The following is a 24874-nucleotide window of genomic DNA, read 5'->3' as shown; positions in this document are numbered from 1 at the left end:
TGTAATCTCCAGAAAGTGATGGGTCCCTTTTAATTTTCATATTGACCAGTGCATAGTTGTGCATTTTAAATAGCAAAAATCCAGATATGCATATTATACCCTAAATGGGGCTATAATGGGACTTGGAAAATTGTAAGTAAAAAAACATAGCAACAATGTGATATGTCAGCTATAATCCTCAAGTTTCATTATGTACTGGAAAGAAAATCAGTTTTTGCCTATTTATAAATTACAAGCCTCCACCCTGAATAGGCGGTGCCATTTTTGGCACTAGTTCTCAAAAATGACAAATAATAGCAAGTACAAGTACATGCTACAACTAAATAAAGGAATGGAAGATATTAATTATGATGAAAAGCTAGAAAAGTAACAGAAAAGCAGGGAAGCAGGTCTCTAGGGGAAAAAGTGGCTTAGCAAGACATACTAATATATTATATATACCACAACTCGTGTGTGTGTGTGTGTGTGTGTGTGTGTGTGTGTTGGTTATTACAGATTATTGGTGACCAAACAGCACGAAGTAAAGCAACCAAAATATCTTTTTTTTTTATCAGTAAAAGAGGTTTTAGCAAACCTCGAAATGTAGGTTATTTTGATGTGAAATAGGTAATATGTTCATATTTATTAAATATGTTGTATCACCAACAGTATAAAAGAAAAAAAATAAAGGTTTTTATTTCCTTGAGTAATATATTATTAATATTACATGATTGCTATTATTACTACCATTTATTCTTATAGTGGTAGTAGTAATAATAATAATATGGATGTATTGGACGAAGTATAATTACACCTAGCCTGACAGTCTGAAATAAGCCAATATAGTACCGTAGGTGTTCAGAGCTAAGTCTGCAAGAATATTATCTAGATGTCATGTGACCATATTACTTGCCATGCATAATTATGTACCACTTGTTATTTAAGGCTGCCTGCACAGTCAATGCAATATGACCTGTGGACTGCACTCAGTTGCAGACAAGTCTTCTCTAAAGACATATTTGATTATTTGTCTGAAAATTATACATTTTAAGAATGCCCTATTAAATTAAAGGGACCCTACAGTCCACTGCCCGATCCGGCCCACCGGGGCCATGTGATCGCGGGGTCCTCACAATCACATGGCCGGAATAGCCGGCTTGTGCAGTGGCTGCAGGGGGCCTGCCTGAGCTTTCAGGCAGTCCCCCTAGTGCCTGAAAAGAGTTTTACAAAGTTAAAAAAGTTAAATGAAAGTTTAAAAAGTACATAAAAAAATACTTTTATATATATATATATATTTATATATATATATATATGATCTAAGTACTTTTACATGCACATAAACACACATAGACCATTATTAAAAGTGTATTTTAAAATTAATTATATATATATATATATATGTATCCTTGTATGTGTAATGGCCTGCCCTCTATGGGATAAGTTACATTATTTAACATCTTACTACAAGTTAAATTTCTACACTCATCTTTTCGACATTCTATTGTGCATGCCTACCATTAATTTTTATAATTAATCGTGGATTTTTAACTTACACGCTATTGCATTGATGCATAATTCTAGCAATTTTCTAGTGCTAGTGTCATATTCTGTGTTGTTAGATTATAGTTTACCCTGGTTTGGAGCTATATCCCTGATGCTGTTACACGTTTAGGACCCGGAGTGTGGGTGTTAATAGACTTTCTGTGATTTAGATTTTTGTTGTTTTTTTATATACTAGAGCATGAGTCATGCATTCTGCACCTATCACTCTGAGCCCTCACGTGTACCCTATATGGGGTTAATAACATTGTTTTTTTGTTGTAAATATATAGTATATATGTATAGATATATTTTTTCTTTTTTGATTTGCTTTGAGTAGTTCACTCTATATCACGTATTTAATGAATGATTCACTTACCAACAGCTATTGCTGTTTGTAATTCATGATTACTCATGTGATACGCATTCCATTTGATTCATTGAACCTCGCTTTCATCCTTTCACCCTCCAATCAACTCTTCACAATGTATATTTAAATGTAATGAATTACAGTATCAAATTGTCTTGAGAAAAGTCCCTGGAGGACTGAAACGTTGACACCATTTACTGGAAATTTGGGGCTTTGAATAAACAGCACGATTTGAAATAATTCTGAGTCCTGTGAGTGCACTTCAAACAAGGATTTATATATTTATAAATATATGTATATTAATATTAAAATACACTTAGAATGACGTTAATTATATATAGCCCTCTTGGTTTCATTTATATATTTGGGAGTCCAGGCCAACTCCTTGGTTTTGCAACCCTCCATGTCACAGGTGCCTCATTCCAGGACCCTATTTAGCTCTGACTTGCAGAGAGTCCCAGTAAGGAAGTATTTCCCAAGTAAGTGGAATAATCTCATAAGAGCAAGCATTAGGCTGCTACTAGGATAGGACCTGCCAAGAATGGGGTACCCATTATTTTTTGCCTAGGTGAGGTGTTTTAAATAAAACTATCACAATTTGTAAGAGTGTGTATTTTTTATGTTGTATATTTTGTATGTTGTATATTTGGGCCCCAGCAGCACCCTTTAATGTATGCATGTTCAGGTGAGTGCAGCCCTCTTGGTTTCATATGAAAACACATATATATGAAAATACAAAATACAAATAATAAATACATTGAAAAAAATGAAAATAAAATTAAATTAAAAATAAAAATAAAATTAAATTAAAATAAATTATAAAGCGGTTTAAATTTGTTCTAACTGTATTTTGATATTAATATACATATATATTTAAATCAAAATACATTTAGGATGTTGTTATAAATACATTTAAGATAAAGTTGTTTTGATGACTAGAGTGTCCCTTTAATGGAGTATTGTTTTTTGTTTTTTTTTAAAAAGACATTAAATAAAGAAATATTTGAAGAAACCTAATTTTACCTGAAAGAGAATCGCTGAGGTATATCTTATATCTCAGAGAGTTACAGAGTTGAATGCCAACAAACTTCTTATACCAGGTCCTCTTAACGTACTGTTTCCCTCTGCATTCTGAATAGGAGTCTGATTTAAATTTTATTTCTGTCCAGATAGCATCTTTTCCAGCTGTGTGAGGAATTAAAGACATAAAATAATTAATACAGCAAACAAATTAATATGGCAACTATTACTGTTCCATCTACCCACCCATCATTTATATATATTCCTTAATATACAAGTAGAACTTTACTGTGCACATTAATTTTTTCTAAGACAACCCACACCACATTCTCTACACATAAAATACATACTGGCATACTCTAAGCTACTAAATGTCATAATGTGTCTTTTCCTGTGCTCAGAATGTGCCTTCAAATGATAAAATATTTTGACTCTTAATTAAAACATGTCAATTAAATATTTTGGATTCACATTTATGAAATTAGCTTCAAATTTGAAAGTTTGCTTTGTAGCAATTCATTCTTTGAGAAAAAGAATTAAGACTAAAACACTTAGCTGTATGCAAGCTAACCTCAGACTTTTCTATTTTGAGCAACTCCAGGGAAAAGAAAAGGTGAAGTGATTAAAGAAAGGAATGGAATTATATTATGCTAAAAAGCACAGTCCCTTGTAAAAAAAAACTGGATTCAGCCTTTTTTTTTAATCAGTTCATACAGTTTAAGTTCAAGTAAGGAAAATAAAAAAATATACATAGGTTGGCCTGGCAACATGGCATCTATTATTTCCTCTTATGATGGGTGGCAGTGTGGGGTTTAAAGACTTCAAATGCAAGAATGGGACTGACTGCCCTCACATGCTTTTCTCCATGGTATTCTAAGTGAATGAGAGAATGTTGAAATCATGTCGAAGATGGTGACTATAAAATATCAGAGGCACTAAGAACATCAAAATATCAGGGAATCAATAATGGCCTTATTTGAGCTTTATTTAATCACAGCATCAGCACAGAAGTAACACAGATCGATTCTACCCACTTCACACCTCATGGGGCTTACTCACTGACCTCCTTAATACACAAGAGCTCCCATTAGATCATATTCCTAGTCTACTGAAATCACTATGGGTATGGTTACTGAAATGGGGGAATGAGTTCATAGTGTGTTATTTCTTGTAAATCTGCCCGGTGGTTTCTTATTCATTCAGATAGCCAATTACCGGTAATTAACTTTTTAAAAGACAAATCTGGAATTCTGCAAGAATTAATCCCTGGCCAGTTTTGCTCTCATTCGCCCACATTGGTGCTATTTCAGGTATAGCCAGATAAATCATAAGGAGATCTAAGATGGTTGCCTATCACTCAGTGGTTAAACAGGGGCCAAGGGCAATAAAGACACTTGGCCACGCTTTGCCTCATTCACTATTGCTGTACTGAAAGAAGAGATAACCTGCCTAGGGATCCTTTTCTGATTTCAGGTAATTCAGATAATTTTTGTGTTGCTTTTTTTCAGTACTATATCAGATGGCAGAATATTCTGTGACCTTTCTCTAAATTCAGCCTCTCTCTTAAGTACCTCACATTTGCTGGATTTATTTTGACAATTAAGCCTTAACAGGGCTCTACAGTCGCCTAAAACACTGTGTGAAGAGTGTGTCCTTTTTTAAAATTTTTTATTTAAAGTGCAGATTTCACTAGAAATTGACGCTTTTATAAATTAACCTGGTTTCACCCCTGTGGCTTTTCAACAAGACAACATGTCCTGTTGTTTCCTGGTTTGGTTAGCTCCTTGGAGCTAATGTCAGGAGCCATGCCTTGCAAAGACTTCTCATTGAGTTGCATTGGGAATTCTGTGATTGGACAACCACAGAATGTTTGGGTAGGGTTGGAAGTGGAGGTTTTGCAAAGGCAGCAGACAAGAGAACAGCTTGGTAATTGCATGGTAGCTGATTACTTTTTGTACCTGCTTGCCAAGTGCTGTTTCGGCCAGGGTCTCGGTTTGGACATCAAAGTTGTCCTTTCTGACCTCAGTGCTGAGGTCTTACAAAATGGGGGTCTGCACCTGCAGGCTCACCTGCTGGCTTGATTGACGCATCCCCGCCTGGCGGTTGTGAGGGTTCCAAGAGGCGAGCTGAGCCTGGGGAGGCTATGGGCTCTCCTGGGCTAAGGAGTGCATGCCCGGCCTTGCGGATTTGTTGCTCTGTGGCTGCGAGGCTTCTCTCACCGCGAGGCTCCTGTTACTACAGTCCGCTGTAGCCCGCGTCCGCTTCCAGTCCTCCTCTCCAGCCCCTCGCAGCAGGAGCCACAGTCCTACCTCCCAGACTGGCTGGTCCACGGCTCCTGTGCAGGCTGGATCACCTTCCGAGGCCACCGAGTGTTTTCCGGCGGCCCTATCATCATGTGTGGACCTGCCATGTGTGACCCACGGCCCAGGCGGCTGGAGTGGTGGACGGCCCTCCAGGCTGGTAAGTAGGCGGCAGGGTGTTTCCCGGGGGGCAGAGGTTTCCCCTCCCGAGGTGGGGGGATGGTTGGTAGTAGTGTTAGGCAGCTGTCTCCTACCGCTTCCCTTAGAAACTCTGCTAACCCCTTCCATATCTAGGCCATCCCTACATTTATTGAGCAGAGGGCTGAAGTTAGTCCCGGGGTCTACAACTTGGTCTGTCGCCACTGGTGGCAGAGGTCTGTTGGTTCGGTTCCCAGGGGATGAGTTGGGAGCACTTGTTGCCTGAATTGGTCCATTTGGCTCGCCTACTCGGCGTTCCTGATGTGCTCTTGATTCATCTTGGCACTTTTCCGGTGTGGGATCTGATCCAGAAGGATCTGACCAAGTTATCTCTCCTGTTCCTGAGGCTTTGTATTCTTTGGTCCGAGGTGCTATCCCCGAATTATTGGAGGGGGGCTAGGGACCCCAAGGCTCTTGAACGGAGCAGGATCAGCCTGAATAAAGAGATTTCTAATTTTGTGAAGGGAATGGGGGGGGGGGGGGGGGGGCTCATGGTGTGTCACCGCATCTTAGAGCAAAACGGAGTGATGTATTTTAGGGGTGATGGGATCCACCATACGAAGGTAGGGCTGGATTTGTTTAATTTAGCATGGCAGGTTGCATTGGAGGAGGCCATGGCTTTGGTGTTGGGGTGATCGTGTGGCAATATATTTGGCCCTTGTCAACTGTGGGTTGGACAAGTGGTCAGTGGAAAGTGGATAAGTAGGGCTGTCCCTCCCCTAACCTCAGTTACAGTTATGTATAACAGACATGCTATCCCCGAATTATTGGAGGGGGGCTAGGGACCCCAAGGCTCTTGAACGGAGCAGGATCAGCCTGAATAAAGAGATTTCTAATTTTGTGAAGGGAATGGGGGGGGGGGCTCATGGTGTGTCACCGCATCTTAGAGCAAAACGGAGTGATGTATTTTAGGGGTGATGGGATCCACCATACGAAGGTAGGGCTGGATTTGTTTAATTTAGCATGGCAGGTTGCATTGGAGGAGGCCATGGCTTTGGTGTTGGGGTGATCGTGTGGCAATATATTTGGCCCTTGTCAACTGTGGGTTGGACAAGTGGTCAGTGGAAAGTGGATAAGTAGGGCTGTCCCTCCCCTAACCTCAGTTACAGTTATGTATAACAGACATGCCCACTGAGCCAATAATCGGCTAGTGGTTAGCATTACGTGGATGGAAGGCCCAGGAAAAGGCCTTTTGCTGGTTGTAACGAGGGGGGAGGGCAGCTGCCCTAAGTTATGTTTTGGTTTGGAAGGTGGTACTCAGTGCTGGATATTTATTTACTGAGTAAATTATCTATATATAATGTTTTATGTTATAAAGTTGAATTCTAAAGATTTATATACTTATATTTTAATAAAGCTGTGGCCTATTTTCTCCAAATGCAAGTTGGTTGTTATTTCGGGCAATATGGGTTGGGGTGTTATTGGTGGGTTAAGGTTATGCCCATACACATTTACCCTCTACCTATGTACATGTATTGATAGAGTAGCTCAAAAGAATAAAAGGAGATGCATGTGAACGAAATGTCTAGTACAGAGGACACAAGTTAATGGGCTGGGTCTCACGAGGATATTAATGAAAAAATGAATAAATAAATGCATGCATGTATTCATTTGGAGTATATCTACTAAACACTAAAAAAAAACTTTTTTGGCAGTGGAGTGTCTATTTATGTAAACAAAACTAACGATGTGTAAAGTGCCCACTTTCTTTCCCTCAGGAATATATGTAACTTATCCAGAGGAATACATATTTAATTAACATACACGTGTAATCTCTTCTCTCTACTGTAAATATGATTTGTATATTTTAAATAATCCTTTTTTTTTTTAATAGTAAATGTATGAATTATATATTTTATGAAATTAATCCTGTCCTGCAGCCTATGCTTACATCTATTAGGAAGGATATAATTGGTTTACTCGAAAACTTGCATGCTGGGAATGCTCCACAGAAAGGTGGGAACTGTATATTTTGTTTTATTAAACAAATCGTATGTCTTGTGCACACATGTAATGCAGGATTGCACATCACAAAGTAAATTTCCAGATCTCATTAACACTGCTGATGCATTGCAAGGAATTCTCCTCTTTGTACTGTCAGGCCTTTAAATCTTTGTTATATTCGCAGAGTTCTGTAGTTCCCCTTTGAAAAGTCTCCAGAACATTTTGATACATGACTGCTTTCTAATATAAAGATAACAAAAAAATGAAATACTAATAGTCCTGACATTTTTATGTGTACAATGTACTTTTCATGGACAATAAAAGCAGCGGGGCTTTTTCTGTTGCGTAGTGTGTATGACTGTAACGTGTAACCATTTATAGTATGGTTGTATCAGTATTCTATCAAACAGAATTGGTTGTCTTACTCCACAACCACTGGTGGTCTTTCACAGGTTAGGTAGGAGAAGCTCTGGGAATTACGATGAAGATTACTGTGGGAGCGAAACTCAATGGTTTAAACCAGGGGTGCCCAAAAGGTAGATCCCCAGATGTTTTAAAACTACATCTTCCATGATGCTTTGTCATTCTAAAGGCACGCAAAGCATGCTGGGATTTGTAGTTCCACAACATCTGGGGATCTACCTTTTGGTCATCTCTGGCTTAAACAATGCCTCCCAATATTTAAAACGGACAAAGATAGACACTCTAGTATTAGGTATGTGGGAGGGGTTGTATCCAGGGGCGAACTATACTTAGAAGTTATAGTTGACCTACAAATAACAATGTATGCAACTAAAATGTAATTAAGAATAATAACAATGTATATTATTTACACAGACTGGTTTCTAAACATATTCATTGCAGTTTAAAGACATGTTACTATATCACTGCTGTAGAGCTCTCAAATAAATTCACACACACAAAGAATACTGAGCTCCGACAAAATAAGGACAGAGGGATGGGTGCTTTAAAACAGGGACTGTCCTAAACTGGCACACTTGGGTGGTATGGATTAAACGGCTGTACGTGACATTTACTGGGCTCATTCACATTCATCTATTTTCATTTTAAAATATGAACTACAGGCAATTATTATTATTTTGTTCTGGCTTGTTTTTTCTAAACTGATAAAGATGTCGGTTTATTTACAGTAATGATCAAAACCACATATATAGAAACAGCTGCATCTTACCTTTAACAGGCTCGCTGACTCTCGGATCCGCTGCAGAAAAGAAGAATTATTGAATATACTAATAGTGAGAAATTATTAAGAAGTCAAATATGTTAATGTTTAGTATGCATATAATTAAGCATTTTGGAATAATTAAAGGGTAATGCTTCAGTTGTTCAGGAAACTTTATTAAGGTGCAAATAAGCAACAGGTAAGTTAGTGTTTCTAGAGGTGCCAAGCAGAACGAAACCTTGCTTTTTAAATTTTTTGAATAAAGATTCCTTTTTTTGCATCCACAACAGAAAACGTCTGCTTTCTACATGCCCTGTGATTGTCAGAATCCCGTTTGTGTTTGTGGCCTCTATAAGTGTTTTTGTGGTACGTAGCCTTATAGTATGCATGTGACACGGGATATGTAGTTAGTGCCAATTTTATCTATTTAAAACACTCTCCAAAAACTTAAATTGCTTGTCATAATCATACACCTTTAATTCAATGACTTGACATGCTCACCACATGTGCACATAATTTCAACATAATGCTCAGCACGTGATGATTATATCCAGATGTGCAATCAGCTGGAGACGTTGCTATGGAACCCAATTCTCTTATGGATTCCCACAGTGCCTAATATTTCTAAACTATACTTGAAAATATTCAGCTGTCTGTAGATATCCAATGGAACAGCATGCTGTAAAAATGATTGGGGTTTTAGTTATAATTTTTCTGAGATAGGGTTTGTAAATATTCTCTGTTATTTCAAGTATTTTGTATCCCATGTCAGTACATATAAAACAAGTTTCATGTGATCAGCTTGTCTCCGTTAACACATGTGCACAATTACAGTGCATTCACACCATACTGATATGCTTTACGGTACCGGCCCCTCGAGGTTGCTGTGGAGCTCTGTGATGCTCTCTGCACATTACTGTAAGTTCTGAGATGCAATCATAAATAAAAAATGTCAGAATTTTGCTATGGATTCAATCACTCATTTACCAAAGATTGACTATTTATGTATGTGTGCATGGTTAATTATACATGTGTTATATAAGTGGGGTAATACCAAATATGTCTGTGTGGAAGAAGGGGGCTCCCTGTATGACACTTGGTATAATGGGTCATTGTGTAGATTTTTGATCTGAAGAATGAGTTACCAAACTAATGCCGCATTCATAATTTGTGACCATGAACTAAAATGGTTAAAGGGTTACTACAATTACCATGACCCCTTCAGTAATTTTAAGTGGTCATGGTGCCTCGCTTCTGTATGTGTAACATTTAGCTATGAAATGACACCCATACCGAGTTTAACCCCTTTGCTGCTGGAGGCATAAATGATGCGTTCAGCCAATGAATGAGCAGCAGGATCGACGTCCTGCTTCTGAAGCTCTACAAAAGCTAGATGTAATAAGGCTGCTGAAGAAGAGATGAGGTGCCCAGGTAAGAGAGCAACAGCATACCGGGGAACAGCGCCAGAGTCCTACCAGCATAACCACTACAGTGGGCTGCCATGGTTATGGTAGTTAAAGTAACCCTTTAAGAACCACTGATATAATGACTAGACCACAGTAGGCAACCTTCGGCACTCTAGGTGTTGTGAACTACATCTCCCCTGATGCTTTGCCGGCATTATGGATGCAAGAGCATTATGGGAGATTTAGTCCACAACACCTGAAAGCTGAAGATTGCCTAGCCCTGGACTGGACCATTAAGTTTCTCTCATATCTTATATATGTCACACAGCTTGTGTACCACTACAATTAAAAAGATGAAACATTATCAGTTAAGACTCGTAAGCACAGTGCATTTTTTTCCTGTGCAGTGCAGTCAACAACTCACAGCAGAGACATGTGCCATATAGCAAGTTTATTAAATTACCTGATTCTGTGTTGAATTCCACAGTGTTGCTAACAGGACCTTCTCCAAGAGGATTTTTTGGAATCACGTGGAATTCATAACTAAAAACCCAAAATATAATAAAATGTTAGTGATGACACCAAAACATTCCTCCTGATTGAAATCATTTTGTATTACATAAATTTCCAGTCAACTAGTATGATGTAAAAAGGTATTGCTTGTACATAGGTATTTTAGCATCCGGGAGATTATTCAGCTGTCTGAGCATTTTGCACATCATGGAGTTTTGTAGGAAATGCTGGAACAAGTTAGTATAACTTTCATATTGTTTTTAATGCATAGTTTAAACATAAATTATAATGCACTCTTTTTAAAATGCATTAAAGAAACAATGTGTTGAATTTATCTTGGAGTAAATATTTCACTGAATATTTATGATGGATATTATAAATGTGGATGGCAAACAAGGGAAAGCTTGTAACTACTTCACAGACATGTCAATGCAAAATAGAATGACATGCAGATAAAAAAAAAATATTAAAACGTTAGTTCACTAAACCTGGGGGAAAACCCCAACTGAAAATATCTCCACTTTTTTGCACGATTTATTACAGTGAGTGGCCAAATCATAAAGAAACATAGTTGATATAGTAAAAATAAATACATAAATAAATATATATTTGATAACTGGGCATGATTAGTACAATTAATAATGTCGATTTCCCTTAGCAGAACCTTTTCATGTAACCTTTATTTTGGCAGATTGCGTTTTGCTTGTACACTTGGATTTTAGATTCGCATTCACTTTAGATGTTTACAGTTTATGCCCCATAACCCCATATTCAGGGCCGTCTTTAACGCGGGGCAAAAGGGGCAACTGCCCCGGGCCCTGTCATTCCTAGGGGGCCCAAAGCAGCTGCCCCTTGAGCCCGCCGGTCGCTGTGGTACGTGCGGGCAGTTCACTGCGGGCCGCACGATGATGGGCCCCATCGGGTGGCCCATGCTCTTAGGGCCACCCGATGGCAATGAGTCTGCAGGGGCCCGGTCAGTGCTGCAGCTCTTTACCAGCGCGACCAGGCCCCCAGTGATGAGGTCAGCACTAGGAGGAAGTGCAGTCACTTCCTCCTAGCTAACACAGAGAATGCCGCGCGGGAGGGAGGAAGAGAGGAGGAGCGCGGACTGGGAGAGAGCTCAACTCCCAACAGCCTCAGACAGCCACTGGACCACAGGTAAGTCACCCTCCTGCAGCCAAAAGGTAGGAAACAGGAGGGTGACTGAATTGTATATTTTCCATGTATGTCTGTTTGTGTGTGTATATCTGTCTCCATGTGTATCAGTCTGTGTGTGTATATCTGTCTGTATGTGTATATGCATGTGGGTCTGTGTGTCTGTGTGTATATCTGTCTGCATGTTTATCAGTCTGTGTGTGTATCTGTGTGTTTCTGTGTGTATATCTGTCTGTATGTGTGTATGTCTGTGTGTGTGTATCTGTCTGCATGTTTATCAGTCTGTGTGTGTATCTGACTGTATGTGTATCTGTGTGTTTATATGTGTATATCTGTCTGTGCATGTGTCTGTGTGTGTATCTTTCTGTATGTGTATATGCATGTGGGTCTGTGTGTCTGTGTGTATATCTATCTGTATGTTTATCAGTCTGTGTGTGTATCTGACTGTATGTGTATCTGTGTGTTTCTGTGTGTATATCTGTCTGTGCATGTGTCTGTTTGTGTGTGTATCTGTCTGTATGTGTATATGCATGCGGGTCTGTGTGTCTGTGTGTATATCTATCTGTATGTATATCTGTGTATCTGTATGTGTGTTTCTGTGTTTATAGCTGTCTTTATGTGTGTATGCATGTGTCTGTGTATCTGTGTGTATCGGTCTATATGTGTATCTGTGTGTCTGTATGAGTCTCTGTATGCGTATTTGTGTATGTGTACCTGCATGTGTGCCAGTGTGTCTGTATGTGTGTCTGTGTATCTGCATGTGTGTCAGTGTGTGCCCCTGTGTATCTGTCTCTGTATCTGAATATGTGTCAGTATGTGTGTCTGTATGTCTTAGTGTGTGTTTGTGTAACTGCATGTGTGTCCGTGTATGTATCTGTATGTGTGTTATTGTCTGTATCTGCATATATGTCAGGGTGTTTTTGTCTGTTTATCTGTGTTTTAGTGTGTGTCTGCATGTTTGTTAGTGAGTATCTGTATATCTGTATGTGTGCCAGTGTGTATCTGTGTATGCACCTGTGTGTCTGTGTATCTGGCTGTGTATTTAGATGTATGTACCTGTGTATGTCTAAGCCTGTGCATGTGTGAGTCTGCATTTGTGTCAGTGTTTGCATCTGCATGTGTGTCTGTGTGTGTATTTTCACTAGGTAAAAAATAAGTGTGGCTAAGTCTACGATCTATGTGTGTGGTTTTTTTTTGTGTGTGTCTTTGGGTGGAAGGCTTGTTTTCATGCTAGAAGGTGGGCGGGAGGGGACCAGGGGGCCCAAGCTAATGCTTGCCCAGGGTCCAGTCAGCATTAAAGATGGCCCTGCCCATATTAAAGGGATAAATGGTCAACAAAACAACTTTAGCATAATTAAACAGTTTTAGTGTATAGACCATGCATCTGACGTCTCACTGCTGAATTCTCTGCCATTTTGTTTCGGTTTATGCATTCCTAGTCGCACCTCCCCTGGCTGTGATTGACACAGCCTGCATGAAAACAAAATGGTCTCATTTTCAATCAGATGTAACTAACTTTAAACGTTTTTATCTCCTGCTCTGTACATTGAACTTTAATCAAACAAAGTAGGCTCCTGCAGGGTCTAGCAAGCTATTAACAGTGCAGGAGATACAAAAGTCTAAAGTAAGCAGAATTTGCAATAAAGGTGTTCTTAAGCATCATCTTTCTGTTAAGAGGATACTTAGATGCTAGAACCTCTTCTCATGTTGACATTGTGAGTGTGATTCCTCAATAATGAGCTGAGTACATATTGGCAGAGTAATTCCTCAAATTATCTCATCTTAAAGTTTGCTGAACCCAACTTTGATACCCATTTTGCTGCTGCCATATTTAACACTCAAATAACATAAGTTATTTTCATCAAGAGCAAACACAATTCTTATTTTAGAGAATGATGAAATTATATTGGTACCACATAATTTGGCGCATTTCTTTAGTTTAATTTGGTGGATTTTTTTAACAATAACTGTATTGTAGTATATTTTAACGCTCGTTATACTGGACTAACAAACTTTTAGAAAAGCAAAATTGGGAGTGAGGCAGAGAAGTCAAAACAGATCTTTAAGTCTGGTTGTTAAAGCAACAAGGAGGGTATTACACCAATACAGAAAAAAGAGGGCGGCACAGATCAGAGAGTTATCTACCATGTTTTTGTGTAAGCCTTGTATAACTGCTTGAGTTATATGAGTCATTTAGGTCAGAAATGCTTCAGACTTAAGGGAGCAGGGAAATGAATCAGTGTAAGCTATTGATAGTTCAATAACAAATATAATAAAGTGAAATAAAGTCCACTACAAAAGTCTTACATTATACTGCAATACATATCGGTTCACAGTCATATAGCCACATAAAACATTATAATGTAATTAATAATACATAGAAAAAGTAAATGTGCAAAACATACCTTTTGCATTATTTGTGGACTCACATAAAAAAACTAAAAAAAAAATTATGAAAAACGTATTCTCTATGTACATGTCGTAGGCCTAGACTATCCAGCATTATGTGTAAGATTGAAAACTATATGGAGTAGTCAAGTCACAGAAAAATAACTTTGTTAAATCTCTAATTTAATTTATTCCCCAAATCATAGTAAATGTTTCGAAACAATTATGCATTATGGAGCAAGGAAGAAAAAGCTCAGTTTTATTTTATGTAAAGAGGAAGAAAAATAACGTTAGTGAAATAAAGTGGGTGAAGTTATTCTGCGATGCCAGCTGCACAAAATGGAACACTTGTTATAACGAGACAATCTATGATTGTTAAAACTTGTATTATGATTACATTTACAATCCAAAATTCCACTTGCATCTGGCGCGTGTTTGACACCGAAATCATCACTGTGAATCATTTCCATTATATATTTATAACATTTAACAAAGTTTAACTGAGTTTATACTCCACAAATGGTAAAGTTTTATCCCTGTGGATTCAGTATGTAATATGGGTAAGCAAATACAAGTCAGGTGAGCATAAACTAGGCCTTGTTTGCAAGTGTAGATAGAATTATAGAATACATTATATCTCTGATCACAATAAACCTTTGCTAACAATATGAGTGGCTTTATTTAAGCTTTAAATCAACGTGTGAATACTATTTCCATCTACTAAAACACAAGGCATAACGATACTGGATCAGTTTGCATTTGGGGACTGTTTGTAAAAATACCCAAAACGTTCTATATAATTAGGAATGTCCATTATTCCATCTTTTTATTCTGCAGATCCATTTAACAATACATATTGTAAAAATTTTGCCCCTTACACAACACAATGACAAGACAACATTTCTACTATTTTACTCTAATGGTTTTAATGTAAATATCTGTATATATCTGTCTTTAAAAAAAAAAAAAAAAATAACATTTGGAAGTAGGTGCTCTTCAGTTTCGGTGTCTCTTCTTGTTACTGCACACCTCTAGTGCACACTCATGTTTCATTTTAAACATTTATTTATTTATTTATTTATCATATAGGATTATTATTCAAGCTAAATGCAAAAATCTAATTCTCCTTAAAATTAGATTGATTAGATTAGATATATTATATTAGAAAAAATGCGCTCCACTTCAAACCACATAGAAAGCTCAATGAAAATGGAAGATTATTAAAAAAGTGAAGTGAACTAGAAACAAGACAATAAAGTCTACAATAGTAAATGTTAAACAAGAAACAAATGACGCATGACACCGAACTAGTTCTTAATACAAAAGGACAATACTAACAAGACAAAGAGAATGACAGAAAAATAGGTAGGAAAAGGACAAACAAAGGCTGAATAGTTTATCTCATCAATCGCGGAGTCAGTGGCTTTCAATATTGCAGTGCCAGTGTCAGATTTAATAGTCAGTTGGAGAAAAGGACTAAGGAGAGCAAAAACTCTCTTCCACAAAGTATTAATCCCAACACAAGTCCACCATATTATTCTTTTATTGTTATTACCGGTACTAGCAATTATATAGCCCCAGCATATGCTGCAGTACTTTATAATTATAGACAGGGGATATTTGAAATGACATACACAAATCAAAAGAGACAAGAGGTGAAGAATCCCCTGCTCAAATGAGGTTTGAATCAATGAGCAAGGGTTATAGACACACAAGAGGAATAACAGCATGTCAGAGGGGTGGGGGGAACCGATGAATAAGATGCCAGTGTGAAAATAAGTTAGTAAAAGTTGTGGAACAAGAAACAATGGTAGGAAAGAGAATGAACTGGACTATGGTAGTGAGGGAACTGAAGAGGACATTTATAAGGAGAAAAGCATCACCCAGGAAGAGAATAAGCTTCTCAAAGGACTGGAGGCTAGGAGAGAGTCTGATGGCATGGGGTAGGGAATTCCAAAGGAATGGGGCAGCCCTTGAAAATTTCTGCAGATGACAGCAGTGTGGGAATGAATAGATGACAGAAGATCATTCACAGATTGAAGGCAACAAGAAGTGATGTATTTCCACCATATGTGGAAGCAAGTGCTTCTCTTTCTACAGCTTCTAAAACCAAGACGGGAGAGATCTGGGTTAAACTGTTTGAGCATCACTGGATTAAGGTACCAAGTAGAGATGCTTTTGTAGTCATCGTCCTTTATTGTAATGCAGTTAGATTCTTATGACAGTTTTAAAAAAAATCTTCCTCTACGACTTTTCATTGAGGCTTTCGTCCCTATTTCTCTCCCAAGCTCTATTGTAACATAGCTTGAAATCTGGATATAGCTCCCCTCCTTGAATCATGATATTTAAAAGCCCTCTAATATGTGGTTAGTGTGGGAATGAGTTGACTCAAAAAAAATGTCTCAAAGTCTAATGTCAATAGTAAATTATACTATTAATATCCAAAGCAAAATTGATGCCTTGTGTATACAGTTGCAAGAAAAAGTATGTGATCCCTTTGGAATGATATGGATTTCTGCACAAATTGGTCATAAAATGTGATCTGATCATCATCTAAGTCACAACAATAGACAATCACAGTCTGCTTAAACTAATAACTCACAAAAAAATGAAATGTTGCCATGTTTTTATTGAACACACCATATAAACATTCACAGTGCAGGTGGAAAAGGTATGTGAACCCTTGGATTTAATAACTGGTTGAACCTCCTTTGGCAGCAATAACTTCAACCAAACGTTTCCTGTAGTTGCAGATCAGATGCGCACAACGGTCAGGAGTAATTCATGACCATTCCTCTTTACAGAACTGTTTCAGTTCAGCAATATTCTTGGGATGTCTGGTGTGAATCGCTTTCTTGAAGTCATGCCACAGCATCTCAATCGGGTTGAGGTCAGGACTCTGACTGGGCGTATTTTCTTCTGTTTAAGCCATTCTGTTGTTGATTTACTTCTATGCTTTGGGTCATTGTCCTGTTGCAACACCCATCTTCTGTTGAGCTTCAGCTGGTGAGATCCTGGTATAAGGCTGTTTCCGCCCCGTTATGAGATATCGGGCGATCTCTACCACACCTCAGAACGGCTTCTTTTGTCTGGAAGGAGAGGAACCGCACAATCACATCTCGAGGTCCCCTGTCCGCCGCTCTCTTGGCCCTGAGGGCTCTATGTGCCCGCTCAACGGCTTTGGGAGGAAGAGTGAGCGAACGCTCTAAAAGAGGAAGGAGAGGGACTATCTAACCTCAGACGAGATTTGTCCTTTTTCTCTGGAAGGTGTTTCTGGTGCTCAAACGAGGGAAACACGCTATTCCTTTTTTGGGGTCCTGTCCCCTTAATTTTACACTTACTCAAACGAGTATGAGGGGAAGGAGGAGCAGAGAATTCCTCAGACGAGGAACTGGCGGAAGAGACAAGCCGCCTTCATTTATTCTTTTTACTTAAAACTGGGACCAAATCCTCCTCAGAAGATGAAGAGGATCGATCCCTGGCAAGGAAAGCTCTTTTATGGAGCTTTCTAACATTGAAGGCAGCCCCATCAATGTTAGAAAGCTCCATAAAAGAGCTTTCCTTGCCAGGGATCTATCCTTCCAGAGAAAAAGGACAAATCTCGTTGGAGGTTAGATAGTCCCTCTCCTTCCTCTTCTAGAGCGTTCGCTCACTCTTCCTCCCAAAGCCGTTCCAGTTCCAGATACGGCTCTCCAGAAATAGACTGGGAATCCGAGGAAGTGGTACGTTCAGCAGCTTCCACTGAGCTAGGGAAGCTAAGCAATGTTCAGATGGCCAGAGTAAGTCTCCTAGGAAAGACTCTCCAATCAAAATTATTTCACTCCAGATGGGCTATGGAGCACGATTCTGAGGTTAGAGATTCCGCTAAACTAGCCTTCAGATCCCCCTTGGTTAAGGAGGATGACCTTCTCCTCAGGAACCACATTGGTATCCCGAACATTCAGGCTTTAATGGCCCCAGAGGTAGATCCTGCTCTGTTATCTATCACAGGGAGCAGCGTATCCTCTGATCCCACAGACCAGACTTTTCGCAATATACAGTTCAAAATTGCTGATGCTGTGGGCCCACTATTACTGATGTTGGATAAGGCAGAAAAAGAAGGCAATGCTGAGAAACCTTCCGCTTCATCTCTGTTGGCATCTAAGATGGCTCTTTTAAAAGCATCTGGCAGGGCAGTGCTAATTATTGGCCAATCCTTTAATTACATATCAAACATCCGCAGATCCCGCTGGCTCCATGCAGCAGGTCTGTCCGACCTAGCCCCCAATTCGCATGAGTTCCCAAATTTGGAGGATTCTTACCTATTCGGTCCCTCGTTCATTCAGCAGGTTAAAGGCCGTTACAAGGCAAGGAGATCATTTTCAGAACTCAAGAAGTCCGTCCCTAGCTACAAAAAGCCCTTACGGACAGAGGGTCGCCCCTATAGGGCTGCAGGAGCGTCCAGAGAAGCCTCTCACCAGGCCCAGTACCGCCACTACAGTGGAAGACACAAGCTCCCAGGCGGTGGCAGAGGAGCGCATTCCAGAGGCGGTTCAGCTTCCAAAAGAAAACCCACTGCTAAATGCCTCCCTTTCCTTAGCTTTAAGTCAAGGGAACATAGAGTTGGCAGACATGTCTATTACAGAATGGGTCAGCCCATGGTTACCAATCCCAAAATCAGACGGTTCCTGGAGATCGGTCCTAAACGTGAGGTCTCTGAACACTTTCATCAAAAGGAAAAGGTTCAGGATGGAGGGTTTATCAAATCTTCCAGGCTTAGTACAGAAAGCTTTTTTCTGCATAAAGTTAGACCTAAAAGATGCCTTCCATTCAGTCCACAAACCGTTTTCTCAGGTTTCAGTGGAAAGGACAAGTGTGGCAGTGGACCGTTATGGTGTTTGGCCTATCCAACGCACCATACACATTCTCCAGAATTATGAAATCAGTGATAGCTCATGTCAGACTAAAAGGTTTCATGTGTCTGTACTATCAAGACGACATCCTGCTCATGCACCCAGATGGGGAAGCCCTTACTTCTCAAAGGGATTTCCTTGCTTCCCTTTTACAAGACCTAGGATTTGTAGTAAATTTACAGAAATCAGTCCTAATTCCCACTCAAAGCATCCTCTTTCTGGGTTTCATACTGAACACCAGGACTATGTCTCTAGGAATCCCTCAAGACAAATGGGACAAATTACTGGTACATCTGAACTCATCTCTGAGGCACCAGAGTTGGTCCTTGAGAGACCTAGGAAAGATTATGGGAAATTAATAGCTTTAACACCAGCATACAACAATTCCCCCTTACTTTGCAGAAGAAGTCAGCTGTTTTTAGGGAATTGACTAAGACAGGGTGGCCATTGGGAATCAAAATTTGTTCTCCCCAAGAAGGTCAGAGAAGAATTGAAGTCCATTCTGGAGTTTGAAATTCCACTTCCTCGTCCCTTTTTAGAGTAGCCTGTGGCAGTCACTCTGACGTCAGATGCCTCAAGTCACGGTTGGGGTGCGTTTACAGCCCAGAACGCCATAAGAGGAATTTGGTCAGACCAAGAGAGTCACCTCCATGTAAACATCTTGGAGTTATGAGCTATAAAATTAGCTCTCCAGGGCCTAGTTCCTCTAAACCAATCACTGACGTCGGTAAAAGTCCAATCGGACAACAGGACAGCGGTGGCTTATATAAACCACAGAGGGGGCACAAGATCAAGGGGTCTTTGTTTAGAGGCTCTAGATCTTGCAGACTCTCCTTTTCCAACGGATAGAAAGCAATTTTGGCCAGAGGCAGGTAGATCTGTTTGCATCCCAAACATCTGCACAAACTCCGAGGTTCGTCTCCCGGACCTGGACAAAGGGAGCTTGGAAAATGGATGCAGTGTCTTTCCAATGGATGGATGTTCCAGACCCTTATGCTTCCCCCCCCCCCTCCATCTTTACTGATGAAAGTTCTGGAGAAGATCCACAGGGACAGGGTGCAGAGCTTAGTTCTCGTTTATCCAGTATGGACCTCCAGACCCTGGTATCCCTTGATCCATCAGTTAGTCAGGGGAACCAAGATCCCATTGGGCATGACAGTGGACTGCTTTCAGGGAACCAGCGATCTTCTGCTCAAGCTCCCGCAGCTAATGAGGATCGCAGCCCTGGTAGGCTGTTAACACATCCCCTTTTATCGGATCAGGTTGGATATTAAGACATCTTTAAGACGTAGAGGGTTAGATATAGAAAGATGATCGAGGAATTCAAAGAATGGGAGGTTTCTTTTCTGTCTAACACACAGGGATTTGATACCGTTCCATTGGCTTTAGAATTTCTTACCCTTAAGTTCCATTCTGGTTTATCTGTCAGTTCAATCAAGACCTATGGATCTGCTTTAAACTTCCTGATCCCCAACCTTACTCAGGATGCCCTGTATTTGAGATTATTAAAAGGGTTAGCCATCTGCCACCCATATACCCCACGCTACACATCTACTTGGGATGTAGATGTCTTATTAAATTTCCTAAAGCCTTTGGATAATGCTAAAATTGATTTAAGATGGACTGCTATTAAGTTTGCTTCTCTGCTGTCCTTGGCCCTGGCAGCTAGAGAAGCAGAGTTAACTCAAATCCATATTTCAGATCATTGGTTGTCCAGGAGGTTTCCATATTATACAAAAGGCAGACAAAAAACATCCAATTTTTCTCCTGGTCCGGTAGAATTGGACTTGGTCCAAGATCCTTCCGAACCAGGCTTATGTTTAGTCAGTTTGTTACAATTGTACCTTCAACTTTCTGCTGTATTTAGAAATGATATCAGTCAATTATTCATTACATCAAGGAATCCCTTCCGTCCAGCCAAGGTTAATACAATTAGAGGCTGGATACTTTCCGCCATGTCTTCGGCTGGTATTGATGTTTCTGTGTTCAAAAGCCATTCAATTAGGGGAGCCTCGGCTACTAAAGCAGCAGGAAAGGGCCTTCCTCTCCCTACTATCTTGAAAGCTGCGAAATGGTTGTCCAGTAAAACCTTTGTTAGATTTTACTGGAGGCCATCAGAAGTTGAACACCTTCAGTTTCTTAGGACCACCCCCAGGTGTGTGCTATTCTACCCACTAGCTTTGCTAGGTGGTTATGCCTACCGGAGGACAAATCAGAGTTTGCAGGAATCTATGATCTGCAAACTTTCTTTGCCTTAGGGATGAGCATAATAGCGCCCGTCCCACCCTCCTCCAAGTTAAGGGTATTGCCTGCGGGTGGTAGTTTGTTTTTCTAAAACATAAGGTTATTTGGTGCTTATTCAGCCTTTTGAATACTGTTCTCTGTTTTGTTTTTTACAGACTATAGCCGTACTCCAAGACAAGACCAACAAACCAAGGATCACCTAAGTAGGAGGATTGGATGCTAGTAGTCTCGTCAGTTTGATATTCTCCTGGACTCCCTGCATCAAGAATCTGTTTGCTGGGACTTGTTACAACATTTATTTTGTCTTTATTGAACTTATTTTGTTGCAATTTATGATGAATGGTACCAGTGTTCATTTGATACTTTCCTTTGCTATACATTGTTGCCTTGTTTTTCAGCTCAGCTGTTTTATACAAAGTTTCAAGTCTATCTTATATGTCTTCATGATTTATTAAACATTTTTATGTTACCCTGTACTATTGGCAATTTGAATTGATTTATTTTGTGTTTAGATGTTTAATTATATTCCTGTACACTGTGGGAAATATTTATCCTTAGTACTTCATGGGATGTGCTAATCATCCGCAGTTTCCCAATTTTAAAAATCTGAGGCAATCAGGATTCCCTCGCTCAGCACGGCTCTCCTGATTACCTGATTGGCTGAAAGGCTGTTGCTGTGCAGATGCACAGCACGAGCCTTTTCAGCTCTGGCATTTGACTCCGGGAGGCTGCCGCATACCCACTAGCTTTGCTAGGTGGTTATGCTCATCCCTAAGACAAAGAAAGTTTGCAGATCATAGATTCCTGCAAACTCTGATATCTTTCCTGCTACATGAGGACCCTAGAAAACAACTCTCCTGCTCCCCTTTTAAGGTAGCATTGAAGGGTTCATTTTAGGGGTTTAGTGTTACAACTGAACCTTTTGAGGCTTCTATTGTCATGTCAATAATAGTCCGGAGGAGGGGAGCTGATAACAGAGTTAGTAGTGCAAGTCAGTGGAGAAAGGATGGGACAGGAGGGGGCAGTGTCCCCTCAGTTTATGTTTGTAATATAAAAATAAAATCTGTCAATGTGGCAGGGAATAATAAGCGGGTGTTTGAAAAAAAAAAAAAATGTTGTTTCTACCATGACTATTTCTGCAGTCTGATCCCCCACTCAGGGTTGGAATATATAGAGATGATGCTTCAGGCTCAGGACCCATGGAAAAGGCCCATTGATTTAAATAAGTAAGTGAATAAATAAATATATTTTTAAGAGTACTCTTCACATGATCTTGATTTGGCAAAGGGACTTAGGTATGGGAACTTAAGAGTAATCCAGAGGAACCCACGTGTAGACTGAGTGACTATACAGTATGGCATGTGCCATTTCTTCTACACTCACTACACTCTACACTCACCATTTTCTCTGTCCCAGACTGCATAACAGGAGCTTCTGCCTGCTAAGAGGGGAAGGAGAGGAGTGGACATATGATGTGGACAGCGCTGAATGCTACTAGGGAACTGTCCCCAGCCACTCTCTCAGTGTGTTTCTTGCAAATGTTGCCAAGGTAAGACTAAAAATATTTATTAGTAACTTGGGTTATTCTGTTTTCACAGTGTTATTGGCTGTTCTACAAATGATTGTGCTGTTAATGGGTGGGACACAAGACACATATTACATATTTATTTCAGGGGAAAAAAATACCCATCATGCTCTGTAAATAGCAAACTGAGTTAAAGGGACACTATAGTCACCTGAACAACTTTAGCTTAATGAACCAATTTTGGTGTATAGAACATGCCCCTGCAGCCTCACTGCTCAATCCTCTGCCATTTAGAAGTTAAATCCCTTTGTTTATGAACCCTAGTTACACCTCCCTGCATGTGACTTGCACAGCCTTCCATAAACACTTCCTGTAAAGAGAGCCCTATTTAGGCTTTCTTTATTGCAAGTTCTGTTTAATTAAGATTTTCTTATCCCCTGCTATGTTAATAGCTAGCTAGACCCTGCAAGAGCGTCCTGTATGTGATTAAAGTTCAATTTAGAGATTGAGATACAATTATTTAAGGTAAATTACATCTGTTTGAAAGTGAAACCAGTTTTTTTTTGTTTTTCATGCAGGCTCTGTCAATCATAGCCAGGGGAGGTGTGGCTAGGGCTGTATAAACAGAAACAATGTGATTTAACTCCTAAATGACAGTGAATTGAGCAGTGAAATTGCAGGGGAATGATCTATACACTAAAACTGCTTTATTTAGCTAAAGTAATTTAGGTGACTATAGTGTTCCTTTAACCCCTTAAGGACCAAACTTCTGGAATAAAAGGGAATCATGACATGTCAGACATGTCATGTGTCCTTAAGGGGTTAATGTATATAATGCAAAACAGCAACTTCCACTGACCAGCTGCATTATAAAATCCATACTTTTTGCCTCCTGACTATCCCATACTGCTTCAAGACTATCTTGGTTTTACTAGATTGGTTAAATACCACATATAACCAATACAAATATTTTTACTGCTTGGTATGCTCCAATCCCTGGTATACTCCGTCCCACTATTTTTTTCTACTCTCTTTTCTTTTCTTCTCTCCCCAATATAAGTGTTTTCAGATTTCACTTTTCACCAGTGTGCTAATCTTTCCTTTTGTCACTGATGTTTCTCGTATTACCTTCTCACTAATTTCTTCTGTCTTCTCTTCTAATATCCTCTGTTTTCTCTCTTGCTCTTGTTTTGCTTTCTCCTGTATTGTCTTTTGTTGAAATTGGTATGACTCGTAATTTGTCTCTAGGCCCTTTGACCAAATAGTATACAGATGCTCTTGTATGCTCAACACAATTTTTTTGTAGTTAGTTATTTTTTATTTTTTCAATACCAATGTTCTGATGGTGGAATTATTTTAAAGGAAATAAAGTGAGAAAGTGAAGGTGTAGTTTCAGTTTTTGTTTACATTGGATTATGTCTACAAACCCGATTGTACACTGTTTATTCTATTGTTTCTGCATCTGTGTACAAAATTTACATATATACTTTTGTTGTTTTCTAATAAATAAAATCTGTGAAAAAACATAAACCCAAAACCAAACAAAACAAACAAACTATGGGGTCTATTAACCAAAGTCTGAGCTGCAAAGACACAGAAGATGCAAAAAAACAAACAAAAAAAAAACACAAACTAAAAATATAAAGTTGTGCTTGAAAATCATCTCATTATTTCTTTAAGTCTAAAAAAAAAACATGTTACATACAATTCCCATCACATCAGAACTAAGTGCAAAAGAGATACTGCACCCAGACCACTACAATGAGCTGAAGTGGTCTGGGTGCCTATAGTGTTCCTTTAAGCATCAACTTAATTCTTTTCACCTGGTACCTATTTAGGTAAAGTCTAGGGGGACTGCTTTCAGTGATAGGGCCAGATGCTTTTGGCACTCTCTCTCAGGGTAAATGCTTGAGTCTCAATGATTGAGGACTTTTTAAGACTTTTCTCTGTTTACAGTTATAAATAACCACTTCCTCCATGTTTTTTCACTCTACCATACTAACTCAGCACGACATTACATTTAAAGATTAATTAATGCCAACTACGGCTGGTTGTAACTCTCAAGTAGCCATATCAGTTCATACCAATGATGGGTGGCAGCAATAAATTGTGAATGCTCAGCTGACTCTCGTAGCCTTGTGCTGACCACTGTAGCGTATGCGAGTGCTTCTATGCAGAGAGGAGCCTAGCTCAGGGTACCCATGGGTCTTTATTCAGA

General features: G+C 39.4%; 1 protein-coding gene across 1 annotated transcript in view; it reads right to left on the bottom strand.

The window, feature by feature from the left end:
- Positions 1-24874, bottom strand: part of ABI3BP (ABI family member 3 binding protein) — a 416270-nt gene that overhangs the window by 10638 nt on the left and 380758 nt on the right. The window contains exons 68-70 of the mRNA XM_063457646.1: positions 10403-10482; positions 8543-8572; positions 2912-3073 (exon numbers count right to left, since the gene is read on the bottom strand). Of these exons, the coding sequence (XP_063313716.1) occupies positions 2912-3073; positions 8543-8572; positions 10403-10482 (272 nt within the window). The remainder of the gene's footprint in view (positions 1-2911; positions 3074-8542; positions 8573-10402; positions 10483-24874) is intronic.

Source organism: Pelobates fuscus, chromosome 1 (assembly GCF_036172605.1).
Source record: "Pelobates fuscus isolate aPelFus1 chromosome 1, aPelFus1.pri, whole genome shotgun sequence".
NCBI lineage: Eukaryota > Metazoa > Chordata > Amphibia > Anura > Pelobatidae > Pelobates > Pelobates fuscus.
Note: the sequence above shows the minus strand (reverse complement) of the source record. Positions and strands in the feature narration are given on the sequence as shown.